The sequence below is a fragment of the Rana temporaria genome, chromosome 4, assembly GCF_905171775.1.
Source record: "Rana temporaria chromosome 4, aRanTem1.1, whole genome shotgun sequence".
NCBI lineage: Eukaryota > Metazoa > Chordata > Amphibia > Anura > Ranidae > Rana > Rana temporaria.
In genome coordinates, this window is record NC_053492.1 from 421,970,328 (window position 1) to 421,991,032 (window position 20,705).

The window sequence follows — 20,705 nt, forward strand, 5'->3', positions numbered from 1 at the left end:
CGATTTTTTTTTGGTACTGCGACATTATGGCAGACACTTCGGACACTTTTGACACATTTTTGGGACCATTGGCATTTTTATAGCGATCAGTGCTATAAAAATGCATTGGATTACTATAAAAATGCCACTGGCAGGGAAGGGGTTAACACTAGGGTGCGGGGAAGGGGTTAAGTATGTTCCCTGGGTGTGTTCTAACTGTAGGGGGGGTGGACTGACATGGGGAAATGACATTGTATGAACAGAGGATCAGCATTTCTCTCCCTGACAGGACCGGGAGCTGTGTGTTTACACACATAGCTCCCGGTCCTCGCTCTGTAACGAGAAATCGCGTGTGCCCGGCGGCGATCGCGCCCCCCGGACACGTTCACGGGAGTCGGGGGCGAGCGGGTGGCCCTAGTGGCCTGTGCGAGAGCCAACGTATAGCTACGGGCTCTCGCGCAGGGGAGCCGACCTGCCGCCGTAAAACGACGGCGGCTGGTCGGCAACCAGTTAAAGTGGTTATATACCCTACAGGTAAGCCTATAATAAGGCTTACCTGTAGGTAAAATGAATATCTCCTAAACCTGTACGGTTTAGGAGATATTCACTTTGTAATGCAGCCGCTGACGTCAGCGGCGCATGTGCTGTTAGGGCCTGGCTCAAGGCCCGGCAGACGCTGCTGGACCTTGCTGGAAAGAAGACTTCCGCACGCATGCGCTGAGGGAACATGTCAGCTCCCTCGGCGTGGACCGGGATCAGATGCCGAGGCTTCGTTCTAAGGTCATTATTTCATAATGAGCTAGTATGCACTGCATACTAGCTCATTATGCCTTTGCCTTTTTTTTGTTTTAAATAAATAAATTAAATTTAGTGCGGGTATACAACCGTTTTAAGGCTTACCTATAAGTCCAGTAAATATTTTCTAAACATACACCGTTTAGGAGATATTTACTTTAGATGCAGACGTCACCAGCGCATGCGCTCTGAAGGAATAGCATACCTGTGCCATTCCTTCAGAGCCGTGCCGTAAACAGTGACTCCCACACACACGCACAGGAGTGACGTCATTGCCGGCCCGGGCCATTCATATCGCCCAAGCCTATGGACCCAAAAGGAAGACCAGGTGAAGATTTCACTCCCAGGATGGTAGGGTGTGGGTGTTCGGGCCTATCCTGAAGTCTAGAAGGAGGATGTGTGGCTCTAAGGTTCCTTCCTCCCCTGCCTTGAGGTTCTCTCTTCAGGAAAGCCCCTAACCTTGTACTCAGTGGTTGGCTTCAGCTCATGAAGAAAAGGGTCACCGGCCCTTTGTCTAGGTGGACCAGAGTGCCCTGCTTTTATCAGAAGCCTTGCGCCCTGTGGTGTGGGGTCAAGGAATACTCCTTCATCTTTGGGAGGAGACCATGTGATACACCCTAGTGCACCTTTTTTGTGTATGTTCACTTGTTTGTGTTGGTTGACTTTGGATTTGTATTTCTACATTGAAGGCAATGATCACTTGGACCAATAGAAGAGGTGAATCTCCCCAGCAGGAACAAAACACTTAAAACTAAAAAGGCGCTATAATCCTTTCCTACTCTAAAAAATGTTTTGCCTAAAAAGTTTATCTCAATACAAAACTTTTTTTTGTTTTGGATAGCATAAGAAATGTTTAATATCTCATTTATGGGGTTTCTTTTACCTTACTGCATTATTTGCAGTAAGATGAAAAACCTTCTGTCATGCTGCAGCCCCCCCAGACACCCCCAGTTTTACTTACCTGAATCCGGTCTTTTTCTCATCAGGGATGTCCTGATTGGATAGATTGATAGCAGCGCAGCCATCGCCTCCCGCTGCTGTCAATCAAATCCAATGACGTGGGGGCGGGGCCACACAGGTTTGCCGAAGGAGAGCTCTTCTCCGACAGGGCACTCGAGAAGAGGAGAAGCTACTAGTGCCGCTGAGGGACCCCAGAAGAGGAGAGTCGGGGCCACTCTATGCTTAACCAATTGCACAGTGGAGGTAAGTATGATATGTTTGTTATTTAAAAAAAAAAAACGAGGGTTTAGTAACCCTTTAATATTGATTGGACCCTGGGCAAGCATTTTCTTGCGCCTCCCCTCATGCAATTTTTCTCTTACATTACATAGGACCCCCTCCGCCATACTACCCCCATCATTACATAGTTAGTCAGGTTGAAAAAAGACACAAGTCCATCCAGTTCAACCACAAAAAATAAAAAAACAAAATAAAAAACACAGTAAAATCCTATACACCCAACTCCATACCCACAGTTGATCCAGAGGAAGGCAAAAAACCCCAGCAGAGCATGATCCAATTTGCTACAGCAGGGGAAAAAATTCCTTCCTGATCCCCCGAGAGGCAATCGGATTTACCCCGGATCAACTTTACCAATGGGGGATCCCCTCCCCCATACTACCCTCATCATTACACCAGACCCCCTCCCCATACTGCCCCCATCATTACACAGGACCTTCTCCCCCATGCTGCCCCCATCATTACACAGGACCCCCTCCCCCATAATACCCCCATCATTACACAGGACCCTCTCACCCATACTATTTGCCAAACCCTCTGGCAAAGAATTTCTTAAGTGGTCTGATGGTCTGTGGCTTGTTGGTGAGGGAGAGGGGTAGGTGTGATTGTGCCCGGGACTAACATGCGCTCTCCCCAGACAAGGTTTACTTTATTGAGCTGGCCAATCACTGCAAAGACGCAGACTTAACACCCAACCCATCACCAGTGCCCCCAACATTTAATTCCACTTATTAACTATTTGCAGGCAGAAAAGGGTCAAGAGGCAACTCAGCTTTTTTGGGCCCCAAAAACAATGACTGGGCCCGGTGCAGCTACCCCTTCTGCCCTGTGTTAAAGATGGCCCTGCACCTGTCCCCATAACAGCTGTCTAAGAAAGCACATCCCTCACATTGGAAAGATATCCTCTCACTACCTGTTGAGTCTACAGGCCAGGAAGTGAAGAGGAATCTCTCTAATATACATATGGCAAAAAAATTACAGCAGTTTGAACCCTCCCCTATTTTTTTCCATAACAATTTTATTAAGCAATATCAAGTGTTCTTTGGTGTCTGCATTACATAGTAAAACCAGGAAAATTAGGGGGGGGGGCAGTAGTTGGCAGATGGGTGGGATCCATGATGGGTGGAAAATCCTTCTCTGTCCTATCCGAAATGAAAAAAAAAGTTTGGGCCTTGGATATACTTTAAGTCACATGATGCCCAGTGATCCAGATCTTCCAGTTATGCCAACACAATGACGACTGGGACAACTGATGTCTATGTGAGCCCTCGAGGCCACATATGATTGAAGAACAGTTTCCAGATGCGATTTTTCTTACTTTGGCAAATGGAAAGAAACCACAGACTAGACATTTCCTCCTTTCTGTTTTTATACCTCAGGCCTTCAGTGAAAAGGGATGCTACATAATGGAGAAAATTAAAATTTCTTTGAAGCCAAGTGTATGTGTTAATTGATCCTGGGCTCAGAGACATGGTTTTCCAGATGGTTATTTTCCTTCAGTGCCTTAAGGCTTATAATTCCACACCTGCCATTAAGTTTGGCACAAGCCTTGACACCTCTGGTCCAAAGTCATTGTGTATTGGGACAATGGGTAGATGGCAACGTACATGACATTGGAAGTTGTCCTCACATTCCTGCAATGTATCCAATGACTAACATGGGGAAAATGAAACTACCCATGTAGAGGTATAGGAAAAAAGCTAGAGCACAATGTTGGATTTAGGTCCCTAAATGTATTTGATTAAATATTACATTAAAGGAGATGTAGGGCAAGGCTCGATGCTGCATCCACCTAGGTGAGTATGCATGTTTGTTTTTTTCATATCCCACACTTCTCTCTTAAATGTCCTAGATGTCTACAGGAAAAACAAAAATGAAACTACCCTATCTGAGGAAGGCAGCATCCACCTAGTTCTGGGATACTATATATACCTTTCACACCACCATTTTATCTGACCTCTGTCATGCCGCGTAGACACACAACCGTTCTTCGGGTTGTAAAAAAAACGTTTTTTTCAACTCGATCATTAAAACGGCCTTGCCTACACACGATCGTGAAAAAAAAATGCTCCAGCAAAGCGCGGTGACGTACAACACGTACGACGGCACTATAAAGGGGAAGTTACATTTGGATAGCAGTACTCTGCGCCCCAAGCCCACCCCTTTTAGAAGCATATTAGAGCCTCTGGCTCTAATCACGTGCTTTAAAACCCCCCCACCCTATGGAATCCATGGTCCGGCGCCCTGCATGTAGATCCAGACGCATGGATAAGGGGGCTGCGCCTGTTCCTGCCATAATCCTAAACATAGTGAAGGGTTTATTGTTTGCCGAGCTAGCCATATTGCCGGAGTATACGTATATAAATGTGACAAACTTGTGTATGTGTGTGTGTATATATATGTGCAACCAAGCACTGCCAATGAATAAAACCTGTACTACTTGAACAGGCGTGGCCTAGAATTTCAAACGACGGCCGTTAGATATCACTACTAGTGTCCAAATAGACGCTAACCTCAGTCATTAACAAGATGGCGTATATGCAACAGAAGGCATTTTGTGTTCTTCAATTTAGCAAGACTGAGTCCGTAATAACAGTGAAGCGTGCGTTTCAAAAGTGTTTTGGATTCATCCACCAGTGGCAAAGAAACATTCATCCTTGGTATAAACAGGTGTTTGTTTAAGTGGAAGAGTCGACCACATGCTTCAGAGAAAAATGTACATGGAAGAGGCTTTTCAGCAAAGCCCGCACAAGTCTTCTCATCATGCTAGCCGTGAACTTGCGATCCCTCATACGACTGTTTGGTGTTTGTCAAGAGGACGTTTGCTTGTAAGGGCCATACCGATTGCAAGCTCTTCATGTTAGTGACAAAAGAAAATGTTTACATTTCTGTCATATGCTCTTAGACGATATGGAGGACGTCAGATTATTACCATGGTTGATTTTTAGTGATAAAACAGCGTTTCATCTGAATGGAAGTTTCGCGTCACAATATTCACATATGGGGACTTAATCAATCACACAAGCTTGTACAGCATGAGCGGGATTCACCAAAAATGTATGTGTTTTGTGCAGTTTCATTTACAAAGATTTATGGCCCTTTCTTTTTTTGAGGGAAACACTGTTATGCCTCGTACACACGGTCGGACTTTTGACCATGCAAAAGTCCGCCGTAAGCCCGTCGGAAAGATAGAGAACAGGTTCTCTATCTAAGGTCCGTCGGACTTCCAACCAAAAAAGTCTGATGGAGGCTACACACAGCCGGACTTTCCGAGAAAAAAAGCCTGACTTTTTTCCTCGGAAAATCCTATCATGTGTACGAGGCATTACGGGACATTCCTATATTAAAATGCTGAAGGACTGGCTTTTCCCACAATTTAATGAAGACTCAAGATTAAATGGAGATTACATTTTTCAGCAAGACGGAGCACTGCCACATTGGCACAACCAAATTCGTCAGTTTCTAAATTAAACTTTGCCTCAACGTTGGATAGGTCGCATTGGACCCCAAGACTTGGCCTTACACACTTGGCCCCCAAGAACTCCAGACATTACGCCCTTTGACTTTTTCTTGTGGGGATAAATAAACTAACATGTTATTGTTTCGACTATTACCCCTTGACTTTAATAAGCTCAAAAACAGAATCACGGATATAGTAACTTCTGTGGAAGAAGACACTCTCAGACGCGTTGGGGACAAATTCAGCTATCGTCTTGATGTTATCCATTCAGCAGGTGAGGAGCATATTGGGAATTTATAACATGGTGAGTGAAACTTGAGAACTTAATAGTTTGTAATTTGTTATGTAACTGTAACACAATTTTATTATTAAAGTATAAGTAAACCCCCCTATAGTTTCAGCCAAGGAAGCTGCAATCTTTGCCTCTGTTTACTGTGATTAGTTATCACACCAGCCATTGGATGGTTTGACAGTTTGGTTGAGAGCACAACCAATGGGAGTGTTACATTTCCGGCACGTGCCGTAAATGAAACTGTTTAATGGATGGGTTTACTTCAGCTTTAAATATAAGTATTTGAAATCGGGTCACGTATTTTGAAACACTGTATATATGTATATCTCAATCATTAATACAAATACTGTTCTAATTACTGTACACACACAAGTGAGCAGTGTGGTCCTAGACTGTCCATGTGTAGACATGTATAGCTAGATTCAGGATGGCGAGCGCATAGTTGCGGCGGCGTAGCATATGGCATTTACACTACGCCGCCGAAAGTTAGCGAGGCAAGTACCTGATTCACAAAGTACTTGCCTGCTAAGTTACGGCGGCGTAGCGTAAATGCGGAGGGCGCAAGCGCGCCTAATTCAAAATAGGCTGAGGGGGCGTGTTTTATGTTAATTATGTTTGACCTGACGTGATTGACGTTTTTTTGGAATGGCGCATGCGCCGTCCGCCTACATATCCCAGTGTGCATTGCGGCAACGTACGCCACACGGGCCTATTGGTTTCGACGTGGACGTAAATGACGTAAATCCCTATTCACGGACGACTTACGCAAACAACGTAAAATTTTCGAATTTCGAAGCGGGAACTGCGGCCATACTTTAACATTACTATTCCAACTATTTGATGGAATATCTTTAGGCCTGATAATGCGTTACGTAAACGGCGTATCTGTACTGTGGCGGGCAGGCGTACGTTCGTGAATAGGCGTATCTAGTGATTTACATATTCTACGCCGACCGCAATGGAAGCGCCACCTAGCGGCCAGCCTAAATATTGCACCCTAAGATAGGACGGCGCAAGCCGTCGTATCTTAGATAGGTTTAAGTGTATCTCTGTTTGAGAATACACTTAAACTTAGGTCGGCGCAGATTCCGAGTTAGGTCGGCGTATCTACTGATACGCCAACCTAACTCTTACTGAATCTAGCTAGTAGTTTGTTCTATCTCTGATTCAACCAACACGCTGCTTCCTAAATTTTTTTATAATGTTTTTTTTTTCTTTCGCAGAATTGGGATTTTATTCGAAAGAATAATAATAAAAAAATGCATCAACACTTAATTTGTAGATGTTGATTGGTAATTATTATTCAGACTGGGTTCTATTTTAAGATCACAGGCAATGCTGCATCACTTGGCTATCATATAAGATAATCATAAGATCTGTAAGTGTATTTAGTCTACCACATAACAGATATGTACAAAAGGAACCTGGTACCCAAATCCAAACATAAGACTGTATCCTGGGGCTGTTTGGTGTCCATGTTCGGTCTGTTTAATCTCCTGTCTGAGAAGCTAAAAGCACCACCTAACCTCCAATACACAAATCTGTCAAGGGCTTTTCTCAAATTCCAGGCTGCCCCTTGTTTGCATGACAAGAGGGTTTGAGAAATCCGGCAATGGGAACACCACACTGTGAAATGCACCCAATCCACATTGCCTCTTTGCTCATTAATTTTATAGTATTTGCGGATCCTGTAAAGCTGCTTTCTGCAATCAACAGTCCTGGGCCAGGGACAAGGGGACAGCATACATGACCCAGTGTCATTTGAGACAGGCATTGTAGAGGGTCAGGGCCAGACAGAGGGAAGCACACAGCCTTGGATGAGTCAGTTAGTAGGCTCAGACAAGTGTAAATATCAGAGGGCACATAGGTGCAGTTATCTGTCTGGCGGGTTCAATACCAGCACATCTGCTGTCTGCGTCTCTCAGAAAAGTGGCTTGACTTATCAACAATTTAGTGCATTGGTATTTGCCTTACCCAACAAAATTCACACTTCTATACCCTTGCATCTGCACCAATTAATGCTTTCTGAATTCCAGCAATTCCTTGCCGGTCTGAAACATTGTGCATTTTTGAGAAGGTAAGACCTCATGCGCACTGGGAGTTTAGCCCCTTTACATGAGACTCTGGTGTTCAGGTGCATTTGGAAGGCACAGGCACACTGTCGAGTCCTGCTGCCAGCAGCCTGTAAAACTGTATGAGAGGCTGAAAGCTGTTTCGGTTGGCTAGTGCACCAGTTGCTATTAACATTTAGGGCAGTGTGTGCCCACGGATGAATGCCCAGACTGCAAGTATTCCGAGTTCTGAGCATTCATCCCTGCGTGATGGTACACCATTCAGCGACAGCAGCTCTCAGCCCCTTGTAGAGTTGTACAGGCTGCCAGCAGGCAAGATGGTGTCTCTGTGCCTTCAGCCCACACATTTAGGCCATTGTCTTATGCACTGGGTCTAAATGCCCAGTCAGCATGAGACCTCTTCCTTTAAGTGCCTGCAAGGACACCATATGTATAGAGTATGTTCTTGTGCTTTTTTTAGTGGGTTACCTTCAGTTTTTCCCTATAATCCAATGAAGTACTGGTTTCTCAAGGTGAGCTTTAGTAATGGTATAAACAATGGATTGTTGAAATGGCTGCTTGTAGTCTCCATCGGAAACCCATATGACAGGGTGGTAATGCAGGAGCACAAGTGGAGGGACAGAGTGTTATCACTTACATACCTACTGTTATTAATGCAAGACCACACTTTGTTGGTTAATTATTCATTCAAGTTGATTACTGGTAAAATCTATTTTGTACACTATAACATTAAAAATGTTTGAAGAAGTAACAATGTGATATAAAAGCAACAAATACGAACACTCACATGTGATTTCTTTACTATGTAATTCCTCTTTTCTTCAATAAAAATTGTATTGACAAACAAATTAAAATAAGAACATTATAATTGTTAAAATATGAGGATTGAGAACTCAAAAAATTGATGGACTTTGTGGGCACATAATGAAAGGAAAAATCATTAAAAAACTATACATTTTATTACAGCATGATAATACATATACCAACATACAAGCAACACCCTGTATGGACACATTTACCAGTTACCCAACAGTACAGTTACAGAGGACTAACAGAAATGTACCGTATTTATCGGCGTATAACACGCACAGGCATATAACACGCACCCTAACTTTCAGAGGGAAGTTTCAGGAACAAAACGTTCTACACCCCCCTGCATATAACACTCAGGCACAGTTTACACAATATTTTCAGGGTAAAAAAGTGAGTGTTATATGCCAATAAATACAGTACTTAGTAATGTATTGAAAATTAAAAGAGTTGATCCAGTAATGCCTCCAACAACGTGCTCGTCGACTCGTTTCACTAAATTGTTAGCTTCCTCAGGACAAATACTGGGTAGGTGCTGGCAATTCTGTAGCTCAGGGACACTTCGCAAAATTAGACAGACATGCAAAAAAATCGAAGATTTAAGTTTCATGTATATGTATGCAAAAACAATGCACACACATGTCATGTGGTCTATAGTAGATACCACTGATGTATATAGCAAAAGTATAAATTAAAGATGTGAGAATATTAGAATGTATATTCGAGTGTAAGCCACACAAAGAGGTAAGTTGTCAAAAGGTTCTAATTGCAAACGTTTCCAAAAAAATATTAATAGTACCAAATATAGCCTATAAATGCAGTCGGTATATTAAAGAGATAAATACAGAGTTCCCTCAGTTATGAGGACCGATAGCACATCTGAGTGTATACGTATCACACTTAACCCAAATAGGAAGGCCTATTATTGAGGCCCACACAGATAATGCCACATAAGCGAAGAAGAATATATGCTCCCTTATGCCGCATACACACGATCGGATTTTCCGTCAGAAAAAACCTTGGATGGTTTTTCCAACGGAATTCCACTCAAGCTTGGCTTGCATACACACGGTCACACAAAAGTTCTCTGAACTTTCAACAGTCAAGAACGCAGTGACGTACGACACTACGACGAGCTTCAATGCTTCCAAGCATGCGTTAAATTGTTTCCGCGCATGCGTCGGAATTTTGCGTGTCGGAATTGCTACAGACAATTCGATTTTCCCATAGGAATTTTTTCCATCGAAAAATTTGAGAACCTGCTCTCAATCTTTTGTTGCCAGAAATTTCGACAGCAAAAGTCCAATGGAGCCTACACACGGTCGGAATTTCCGTTCAAAAGCTCACATCGGAATTTTGCTGTTGGATTTTCCAATCGTGTGTACGGGGCACGAGATACTGCCTCTGTGTATACAGCTTGCCTCTCCGTATGCAAGGATATAACTATAATCGTTGAGTGAAGAACTGAAGACAAATCTTTTCATGTTGGAAAGGGAAAGGCAGTGTTATAACCGTTTTTTTATCTTTTGTGTCCTAATGGAAATATTTCCTTTCTCTTCCTGTCCCACAGCCAAAACAAAAGAGAAGAAATTCCCCAAAAGTGAGGGAATCGCTGGTTGTCACTAAATTCACCAGAACTGGTGTTTCTACTAAAAGTCTCCCAGCTATTCCTGGTGACAACCCAAAATTAATCGATAATAACAGTCATCAGGAGAGGAGAATCTTCCTGTTGAGTGAGCAGACAGCAATAAAAACATGATAGTTGTTCTGCTCACTCTCCAATCCATCCAAAACAAACAAAAGTTTGGCCTTCAGTTATACCTTTAAATAATAGATTTTATTTCAATTTTACTGTTTGTTCATTAAAGTGGAACTACACTGCATCTTTGTACCACAAACAAAAAACACTATTTCATAAATGTTTAATGTTCAAAGAAAACGCCGCCATCCATCCATGTCTCCATGCTTTATTTTGCAGAGAAAACACTTTGAAAACCTCCCCCCCCTAGCATTTATGTTAGTGGCCATCTTGAGTAAGGGCAAATGATTAATATAGCATTTACTTCCTGGAATGCATCTGCCCTTAGCTCAGGCATGCAGGCAGGACAGTGTGCATAGCTGAAAATAAAACTCCTTCCCTCTTGAAGACTCCCAGGATTATGACATCATACCTCTCAACATTTTGAGATGGGAATGAGAGACACCTACTAGCAAACGTATGTAGGCATACCCCCCTTAAACGAGAATTAACCAAAAAAAAGATTCATTAAATCCGCAAGGGCTTTTTTTTACCACTACTATTCTTTATATTGGCTTTTGAAATGTACACATGCAGCAATTTAGAAATTGGATGAAAGGTTAAGCACTGGGAAACACTATTTGAAAGATAAAAAGTGCATTTTATATACAACTATTCAGATCAGACCAAAATGAAGGACAAATGAGGGGTAAAGAGGGACAGAGAGACATTGCTCCAAATCGGGGAGATTTGAAAAAAGATTAAAAAAAAAAAAATACAGTATCTATTTTCTAATGCTAGCAGCATAAGAAATAAAAATAGTCAATGTTGTTTGAGAGAGTTAAGTTACATTTTAATCTGCCAAAACATGTACAATATAGGAATTGTGTATTAATGCACAAATGTTACTAAAAATGGTTAACTATATGGATTCAAAAATAAATAACAGTTACATGAATTGTGTGCCATTCATTTTCATTTGAATAATATTACTACAGTGGAACCTTGCTTTACGAGTAACGTGGTTAATGAGCGTTTGGAATAACGAGCAACTTTATTTTTAAAATCCTAACTCAGTTTGCAAGTGTTTTTTTTCGCAAAAAAACTGAATTCAAGCTAATGGGGTGTGCAGTACCGCATTTGGCCAGAGGTGTGGGGGTGCCGGTGACACTCGTAATGGTTAGGGGGCCATTCCGAAATACTCGGAAGCACTTGTAAATACTCAGTTTCTAAGTGTTTCCGAACCTTTCTGAGGGTTTCCGAAATCAGCCGAGCTGTCCCCAAGTATTTCCTGAAGTTCTCCGGCGCCCCCCACCTCTGGCCACATGCGGTATTGCATGCCATAGAAGTCAATGCGGAACAAATTATCTTTGTTTCCATTGCCTTCTATGGGGAAACTCGCTTTGATATGCGAGTGCTTTGGATTACAAGCATTCTCCTGGAAAGGATAATGCTCGTAATCCAAGGTTCCACTGAAATAAAAATGATATAATGCCTGAAGTGCCTAAGGCAGGAGTGAGCTGTTCCAGCTCCTGATAATCACAGATAGCATCAGTTAAGCTTTGATCTCATACATTAGTATAAACTGGTCTCCTCCTTCATTGACTGTCACATCAAAGGTGTTTTTTCTGCCCTTGGGTTCTCTTTAATGTCAATCAGAGAACATGGATACACAGAAATATGGTAGAACAAGTGGGGTTGGTAGTTTGGTGGCGTTCTATAATAAATCAGCCATTTATGTGTGTTTTTTGTAACATACACAGAAATATATTGTGTGACCAAGCATAAATAGATTCCCATGGGGGGGGGGGGGGAGCCCTCATCTGCAGAAGAGGTAATATATTAAGAATGCAAATTTACACTTTTTTCCTCACAGCAGCCTGAAGTAGGTTCTGCTACAGCCTAAGACACAAAGACACCGCAGAGATGGAATGATTTACGTTGTTACCTTGCAGCACAGGGGTTGTGGGAGCACAGGGGCTGTGGGAGCACAGGGGTTGTGGGAGCACAGGGGTTGTGGGTTAAGGTCTTAACAAAAATATAGTTTGTTTAAAGGCTGAATGTTTTTGCTTCTCTCAGAAGCCACTGGTGGGTTATCAAAGGGAAATGGCAAGCTCCTTTGGGGAGCAAAAGTAATGTCAAAGTAAGGTTCTGCTTAAAAAACTATAAAATGTAAATTGACTGTGCTATATTACTGTAAGTAGCTGTAATAAATAAAAAAAACACAAAAAATACACATTTTTTTGTATTTATGTTAATATAGGCGATGATGATATAACAAATATTTTTGCTGCCTGGATGAATAATGAAAGTCTCGGACAAATAAATTGTATTTTTTATGTATTTGGCCTAAATAGTAACTATAAGAGCTTCAATTTTTTTCAGAAATTATATTAATAATTATAATAATAATATTATAAATAATACTAATATAAGTACAATTAATTGTACATTTTTTTCAGGATTTCAATCTAGCTTCCATTAGTGTAGTATTATTCAGGAAGCAAATAGTATCCTTTATGCTATATATAAACTCACAGTACCTCTAATATACTGACTATTCGATCAGACAGCAGACAGCAGCAAATGGCCAAGATGTATATCATGTATTGGGACAGAGAGGGGTAAATAAAAATTGATTTATCACTAACATGCCAGCCAGTTTATCCACCTCCAAGCTGTGGAAGTAATATACTTCCTAGGTTCCCCTCTGGGAATTAACACCTTGCCTAGCAGTCTAGGCTATATCAAGTATTAACTATAAGACAATGGCAATTGGCCTTGGACCTTCTGGATAAAGGGTGGTGGCTATAACCCAAAAAATTAAATTCTATACTGTACATATCTTCTATACAGAAAACTACAGTAGCTGGAAACTCAGGAAATGACTATTGTGTTTAAACCCCTTAATGCAACATAATCTTTAACACTTTATCAAAAGACCTTGTAACTTCTCCACAAGATATTCGTAAAGTACCACAAACCCACATTTGCATGTAATAATATGTTCTTTACAGTTGAGTTTTTCTTTGGTCTTTTCAACTTCAAAATGAGACCTTGAATGGCCAAAGAATTGAATATTTTCCTCATCCTTACCTCTCCCTTTCATCTCCTTATATAACTGCACAAAACATATGTTTCTCTGATCTAAAATAAAAGATTTATGTAATAAGCTATTGCTTGGTGTGTAGTTAAAATAAGATATACTTACAGACACATTATATAAAAAAAAGTTATACAATTAATAAAGGCAATTACCGGTAATAATCATTTTTACAAGGAAAAAAATTATAAATATGATTTCTTAATAATATATTTAAATCTTTATGTATATTCTAAAATGATTAATTTTAACATATACCATTTAATATTATATTTAATTTTAATATAAAGCATAAATCATCTAGAGTTTTACCAATTATGACATAAGAAGCCATACTTCTCTCAAAGCTTAAATTCTTAGATATGTTCTGTACATAGTCAGATTTTTCTTCTTTTTTAACAAAGTCCTGATGCTAGTGATAATTATGATCTAGAAGATGTGTTGTGAATCTGCAATCACAAATTTAAAAGTATTTCAAAGAAAAGATTTTACCTTAAGCAACGCATTTATATATAACATAACAGGAAAAATTAAAAATATTTGAAAATTGTGATAAGTATTTTAAAAATCATATAGGTTGACCAACATTGTGTTAAATGTATAAAATGAGCAGAATAGGTTAATGTGGCTGTTGTTATTAGTGTTTATCTTGTCTAAAATGTGTCAGACTTCTAATGGTAGTGATGTTCTCCTGTTGTTCCCAAGTTTGCATTATTGGCTTGCACAGCAGGTGGTCCTGGCACTTCTCTTTAAAAGGAGGACTTTCAGAGGGCCACATCAGACAGCTTGCAGTAAGCAAGGGCTTTACACATCCCATCCCCTATTTCCTTCTTCTTATTGGACGTTTCTTCTTGTCTTCAAGAAAGATGAACCCCGAGATCCTCATCAGACTGAGCTGGCTTCTCAGTGCCTTGCTTTTCTCAACCAGCAGTGGATTTACTCCCGAAGACATCAAGGAAGCTCTGCTGAAGAAACTTAACCTGCCTGAGGTCCCCAGGCTGACCAAACGGGACACAGAGAACCTGATGGTCCCCAGACACATCCAGGCCAAGTACATATCAATGCTCAACAAGCACAAGGAGAGGAAAAAGAGGTCCCTTCCCAGCCTAGCTGGCATTATCAGAGGAATCACAGGAAATGCAGGTAAGGTACCTCATGCCATATTTATTGATAACTGCAAAATATTTCAGTATGGAGGGGGAATATATATGTATATATATATATATATATATATATATATATATATGCAAAATAATATTTATATTCCAGTAGTAAGTCACAGTTCAACAGGCATTGCTGTTTACAGTCTAGAAACCATTACATTACACAAATTGGGACATTGTTATGCATGGTCCAATGTCTTTTCATCTTCCCCAAGGCATGCTAAAGATAACATATTCGTATGCAAGTACCCTAGTGATGGCAAAATCATTAGCTGCCCCTCCCTGACTGATAAACATCTCCAATAACTTTTTCTAAAGATGGTAATAATTTTTGGTTCTGTGTTTTTTTTTTTTGCCAGATATTTCTGGAGAAGTGTTGTACGCCGACTCCACCAAGCAGACCCTGGTCTTTGGCATGGAGTCCAGGATCCCCCAGAACAGTGAAGTCACCATGGCTGAACTGAAGCTCTTCAAACTGCCCCCTTCCATTATGGGTTTACCTGACAGACGCTTGCAAAGGCCAGTGAACAATGCAAGAGTTAGCGTCTACTTTGTGGAGATTTTAAGCGACGGAAGCAACAGGACCTCACTTGTGGATTCCAGGTACTGAAAACCTTAGCCATTAAAAGGAGACTTAAATACACATCTGTTTTATTAATGCTTCTGTATAAGTGCTCGAGAGCTTTAGCATCTGAGCCATAAGATTTCTGCTTTGTTTATTTATTTTTATGGAATAATCTATGCACCTAAACTGTTTTTGAGAGAAAATTATCTTAAATTCCAAATTTTGCTGAATCTAAAAAATCAACAGAGAGAGGAATAGAGAGAGAGGGCACCTTGCTGACCTCAACTAAATTTTTTTTTTTACCAGTCAGTGACCTTGAGCAAGTATGCATATTAAAAGCTTTCCTCTCCTAATCTGCAACCTTGTTCTATGTCCATGATTCAAAAAATATTAAAGCCAGTCGATAAGCACAACAAACTAATTTTTTCAAAAAGAGGTCTGCAATGGAAGCCCACCAGATTTCTATTTTGTTAAAAATTGGACAAGCTGCAAACTCGATGATGTACTTTTTTTTTTTCATATATTGTTTAAAAATCACATTTGTATAATGTTTAAGTACGTACATATTCTTAGGGCACTTCCAGGAAATCAGGCTGCACAGAGTTAAATTAATGCATTTACAGGAACTTACATACATACAGAAAACAGCAGCTGAATTTATTGTACAAACATATGCGATTCAGTTGACAGTTGTAGCTTTTGTGTTCTGGCAGAGTGCTTCTAGTAGCTGCTTTGACATCCTCAGTCATAGTTCTTAGTTTAGGCGTGCCTAAAATTATAATTCTCCTTTATTTCTTCATATCTGATATTTGAATTTGCATTTTTTATGCAGGCTGGTACCCATCATGGAGTCTGGTTGGAGAAGTTTCGATGTGACAAATGCTGTACATTATTGGATGAGAAGTAGTGGACAGTCAAATATGCACTTGGAAATCAGAGTAGATGGTGAGAGACATGGCAACTTCGCTGCAGAGATGGCAAAGTTGGTTCGATTTACTACCCAGAATCCCAACGACAACATTGTGGGCAAACCTGAACTGGTTCTATACACTCTCAACCTCGATGACCATGGGTAGGTACAGCTCATATTCCAATATTATTATTATCACATATATTTATTTTATCATTAAATCCTAGCACACTTAAAAGATCTAGAAGTTGTAAGAAAAAGGGTACAAAGGGGGCACCTTTGCACTTTCCTGGCTCTCACCAACTGCACCTTATGCCGCGTACACACATTCGGTCAATCCGATGAGAACGGTCTGATGGACCGTTTTCATCAGACCAAACCGATCGTGTGTAGGCCCCATCGGTTATTTATCCATCAGTTAAAAAAATTGAAACTTGTTTTAAAATTAACCGATGGATACCTAACCGGTTACCGATAGAAAAAAAATGATCGTTTGTAGGCACGTCCATCGGTTAAAAATCCATGCATGCTCAGACTAAATTAGGGGACGGGAGCGCTTGTTCTGGTAAAATTAGCATTGGTTATGGAGATAGCACATTCATCACGCTGTCACAGCCAGAAAAGCGCAAATCTTTTACTAACACAAAACCAGCTAAAGCAGCCCCAAGGGTGGCGCCATTGGATTTTAACTTTCCCTTTATAGTGCCGTTGTACGTGGTTTACGTGACCGCGTTCTGACACAATCGTTTTTTTAACCGATGGTGTGTATGCACAACTGACCATCAGTCAGCTTCATCGGTTAACTGATGGAAAAATCCATCAGACCGTTTTCATCGGATGGACCGATCGTGTGTACAGGGCATTAGTGTATTGAGCTATGAAACGACTTGGTGAAGTCATCTTTACCTTGCACCAGATAATAAAAATTATTGCAATACACATAGATCTTTGAAACTGAACTCCAGACACATAAATAAAAACTTAAGCTCCATAATTAAACAAACAGCCTCCAATAGAATTAAAAAAAACTACAGCAAACATAAATAGATTTTAGTCAAATGTTACAAATATTTATTTGATTTTTAAATTCAAAGTCAACCCTTTCATAAAAGTCAAATTCAACCCTATGGTTTATTTTAGGACAAAGCTAAGTCTTTAGATTTTGGTGCTTTTTAAAATATACATTTTATGTATTACATTAGTGCATTTATAAGCCAGTAAATATCTGTATATAGTGAATATATAAAGATCTGTCAGCTCTGGTGATCGAAAGAAACATCTGAAATATTACATTTATACTCATTAAATAGACAAAACCCAACTATTGTTAGCATCATTAAAGTGAAATTCCTGCTATATCCTTTTTTTAAGTTTTGGTTGGGATGAAACCTCTGTAAGGTTTTCACTGCTGCTTGAGTCCCAGAAGGTAGATTCCCACACCTTCTGGTGGAAAGATTACTTAGACAGGAAGTGAGGGGAATCTACAATGGGAAGACTTAGGTGTCACAGGAAAGGAAGTTTGGGTAAATCTCCCCATGAGGTCACCTACAGCAGAAAAACATGACTGCAGTTCTAATTCTTCCACATTTCATCCAAAGCTAAAAACAAAGTTGTATTCATTTTTAAATATGAAAAGATGATCACCTAGGCTAATAAAGTAAACTGACAGTGTCTACATAAATGGTAATAAAGAAGGAATGTGGCGCTTACTATATCTCCATAAATACATATATAAAAAATTATGACAATACAAATGATTTTCTGTGCTCAATAATTCCCAATGTATAAAATAAGTGTGCAAAGTGACCCATTTTGCACACTTATTTTATACATCATTTTTTATATATGTATTTATGAAGATATAGTAAGCGCCACATTCCTTCTTTATTACCATTTATTAGTAGTGTGTGAACACAACTTTTGTTGGCTGCTGCTGCTTTTATAGTTTATAGATTATCTTTTTTACCTTGTGTTTTGCGCATTATGCCGCGTACACACGACTGTTTTTCATGACGAGAAAAATGCAATTTTTTTAATTGGTCGTTAAAAACGGTCGTGTGTAGGCTCCAGAGCATTTTTCTCGACGAGAAAAATGGGCATTAAAAATTTAGAACCTGCTCTATCGTCGTTTTGCACATCGTCGTTTTTCTCGTCGTGAAAAACGGTCGTGTGTACGCTTTAACGTCAGGGAAAAAAATGCGCATGCTCAGAAGCAAGTTATGAGATGGGAAATTAGCATAATTAGCCCAAAGCGTGGCGCCAATTTGAATAGAACTTCCCCTTTATAGTGCCGTTGTACATGTTGTACGTCATCACGCTTTACTCGAGCATTTTTTATCATGATCGTGTGTATGCAAGGCAGGCTTGAAAGGAATCACGTCGAGAAAAACGTTGTGATTTTCCATGACAGAAAAATGGTCATGTGTATGCAGCATTAGTTATCCTTGTTATCAAAGTGTCTACATAAAACTGCCCCCCCACAACCTCTATATTCACACCTCCATTAGCTCTCCCCCTCACACTCTTTTGCCACTGCAATACATGGGCATGTGAGACAGTGTTTCCTTAAGCAAGAAAAGTAATAATAGTAAAAATAATTCGAACCATTTAAATTCAAAGTGCGATTTTATGAATGTAGATTTCATTCCCTATTTGGTTCCTGCAAGAAACTTCCCTGGTGTCACATATCTGTCCCCTGGATAATCTAATATGATGTGTTTTTTGGTACATACTAAAATAATCATGGTTCTTACAGTTGCGCTTCATTTTTATTTTTTTAGTGCCCGTGGAGACTGTTCAGCCTCTGGAGCAAAAAAGGACAATATCTGCTGCAGGGAAGAATATTTCATCAACTTCCGAGAGCTGACCTGGACCCAGTACTGGATCATAGAGCCCTCTGGGTACAATGCTTTTCGTTGCACCGGGGCATGTAAGCAGCCTCATTCGCACGCCCTCAAGTATCACTACAGAGAAAGGATCTGTGCTGTGGTGGAGAGTTCCCCTTTACCTGTCATGTACCTGGTCAAAAAGGGCGACTATACCGAGATAGAAGTAGCGGAGTTTCCCAACATGATCGTCGAGAGGTGTGGGTGCACCGCAGACAACATTTCCATCATATAAAGTGGGGTGGGAAGAAGGACTATTGGGCTCTGGTGTGCTGCTTGCTCCAGCACTTGACGACGTTTGCTGCGCAGCTGCATGCGGAACTGTTTCACGCCCGGCAAAACTTTGCTGGTAAAGATACCCAGTGAATGGACAGTCGTAACCTGGACCAAATATTTTAGAAATGTCAGTGATAGCCATGTAGAAGCACTTACCTGTATATATCACATGTATATTTATCTCCCTCTGGTGCCGCAGATGGTTGTCAGAGGGAATTTTGTAATTTCTATTATATGATCTTTTTTTAACACAAATCTTTGAGTTCTGGATGAAAAATAAAAATAAACAACTTTATCAAAAAGTTTTTTTTATATCTATATTATCGTGTTCTCTGATCAAATGATTTACAATAACTCATAAATACTCTTGGTTAAGGCGGAATTCCTACTAAAAGAAAAATATTAACCACTTAAGGACCGGCTCACGTACATATACGTCATCACTTTAAAGATGAATATCTGCTGCCACAACCGAGATATCCATCTTTAACGTGGCCGGTCCTGTAAACGATAATGGTGGTCTCCACGGCGGATTCCCTGCGAGATCACTGTTATCGGCGGCGGGGGGGGGCCACCCTCCCACGCCCTCCGCCCCTTACCGGAGCCGTCGGCAGCGGCGGAGGCGATCTGGTCCTTCACGCTGCTTGCCTGGGATGAGTGAGGGCAAGATGGCCCCCACCCGTCTCCATAGCAAGGCGGAAGTGACATCAAAACGTCACTTCCGCCCATGCGTCTTAAAGGCACATTTTTTTGTTGTAATTTTTTTAAATGACAATTTTTTTTTTTATTGCATTTTAGTCTAAATATGAGATCTGAGGTCTTTTTGACCCCAAATCTCATATTTAAGAGGACCTGTCATGCTTTTTTCTATTACAAGGGATGTTTACATTCCTTGTAATAGGAATAAAAGTGACCCATTTTTTTTTTATAAAAAAAAAACTGTGTAAAAATAAATAAAATCAATTAAAATACGTGAGTAGCGCCCACATATGAAAATGGTGTTCAAACCGCACAAGTGAGGTATCGCCGCAATCGTTAGAGTAAGAGCAATAATTCTACCCCCAGACCTCCTCTAACTCAAAAGATGAAATCTATAGAATTTTTTAAACGTCGCCTATCGAGATTTTTAAGGGTAAAAGTTTGACGCCATTCCACGAGCGGGCGCAGTTTTGAAGCGTGACATGTTGGGTATCATTTTACTTGGCGTAACATTATCTTTCACAATATAAAAAAAAATTGGGCTAACTTTACTGTAGTCTTATTTTTTAATTAAAAAAAGTGAATTTTTTCCAAAAAAAGTGTGCTTGTAAGACCGCTGCACAAATACGGTGTGACAAAAAGTATTGCAATGACCGCCATTTTATTCTCTAGGGTGTTAGAAAAAAAATATATAATGTTTGGGGGTTGCAAGTAATTTT

At 40.3% G+C, this 20,705-nt stretch overlaps 1 protein-coding gene across 1 annotated transcript; it reads left to right on the forward strand.

Annotated features, from left to right (window-relative positions):
* The first annotated feature begins 14,092 nt into the window (after window positions 1-14,092).
* Window positions 14,093-19,589, forward strand: LOC120937840 (left-right determination factor 1-like). The gene is made up of 4 exons (XM_040351351.1): window positions 14,093-14,631; window positions 15,011-15,254; window positions 16,049-16,288; window positions 18,907-19,589. The coding sequence occupies exons 1-4, from the start codon at window positions 14,163-14,165 to the stop codon at window positions 19,244-19,246; spliced, it is 1,293 nt and encodes a 430-aa protein (XP_040207285.1). The 5' UTR covers window positions 14,093-14,162; the 3' UTR covers window positions 19,247-19,589.
* Window positions 19,590-20,705: the final 1,116 nt, after the last annotated feature.

Excerpts from the sequence above, each read along its gene's own strand:
- LOC120937840 (XM_040351351.1), top strand. The coding sequence starts at position 14,163 with ATGGTAGTGATGTTCTCCTGTTGTTCCCAAGTTTGCATTATTGGCTTG. Across the intron at positions 15,255-16,048 it reads ACCTCACTTGTGGATTCCAG|GCTGGTACCCATCATGGAGT; the intron begins GTACTGAAAACC and ends TTTTTTATGCAG. Across the intron at positions 16,289-18,906 it reads CTCAACCTCGATGACCATGG|TGCCCGTGGAGACTGTTCAG; the intron begins GTAGGTACAGCT and ends TTATTTTTTTAG.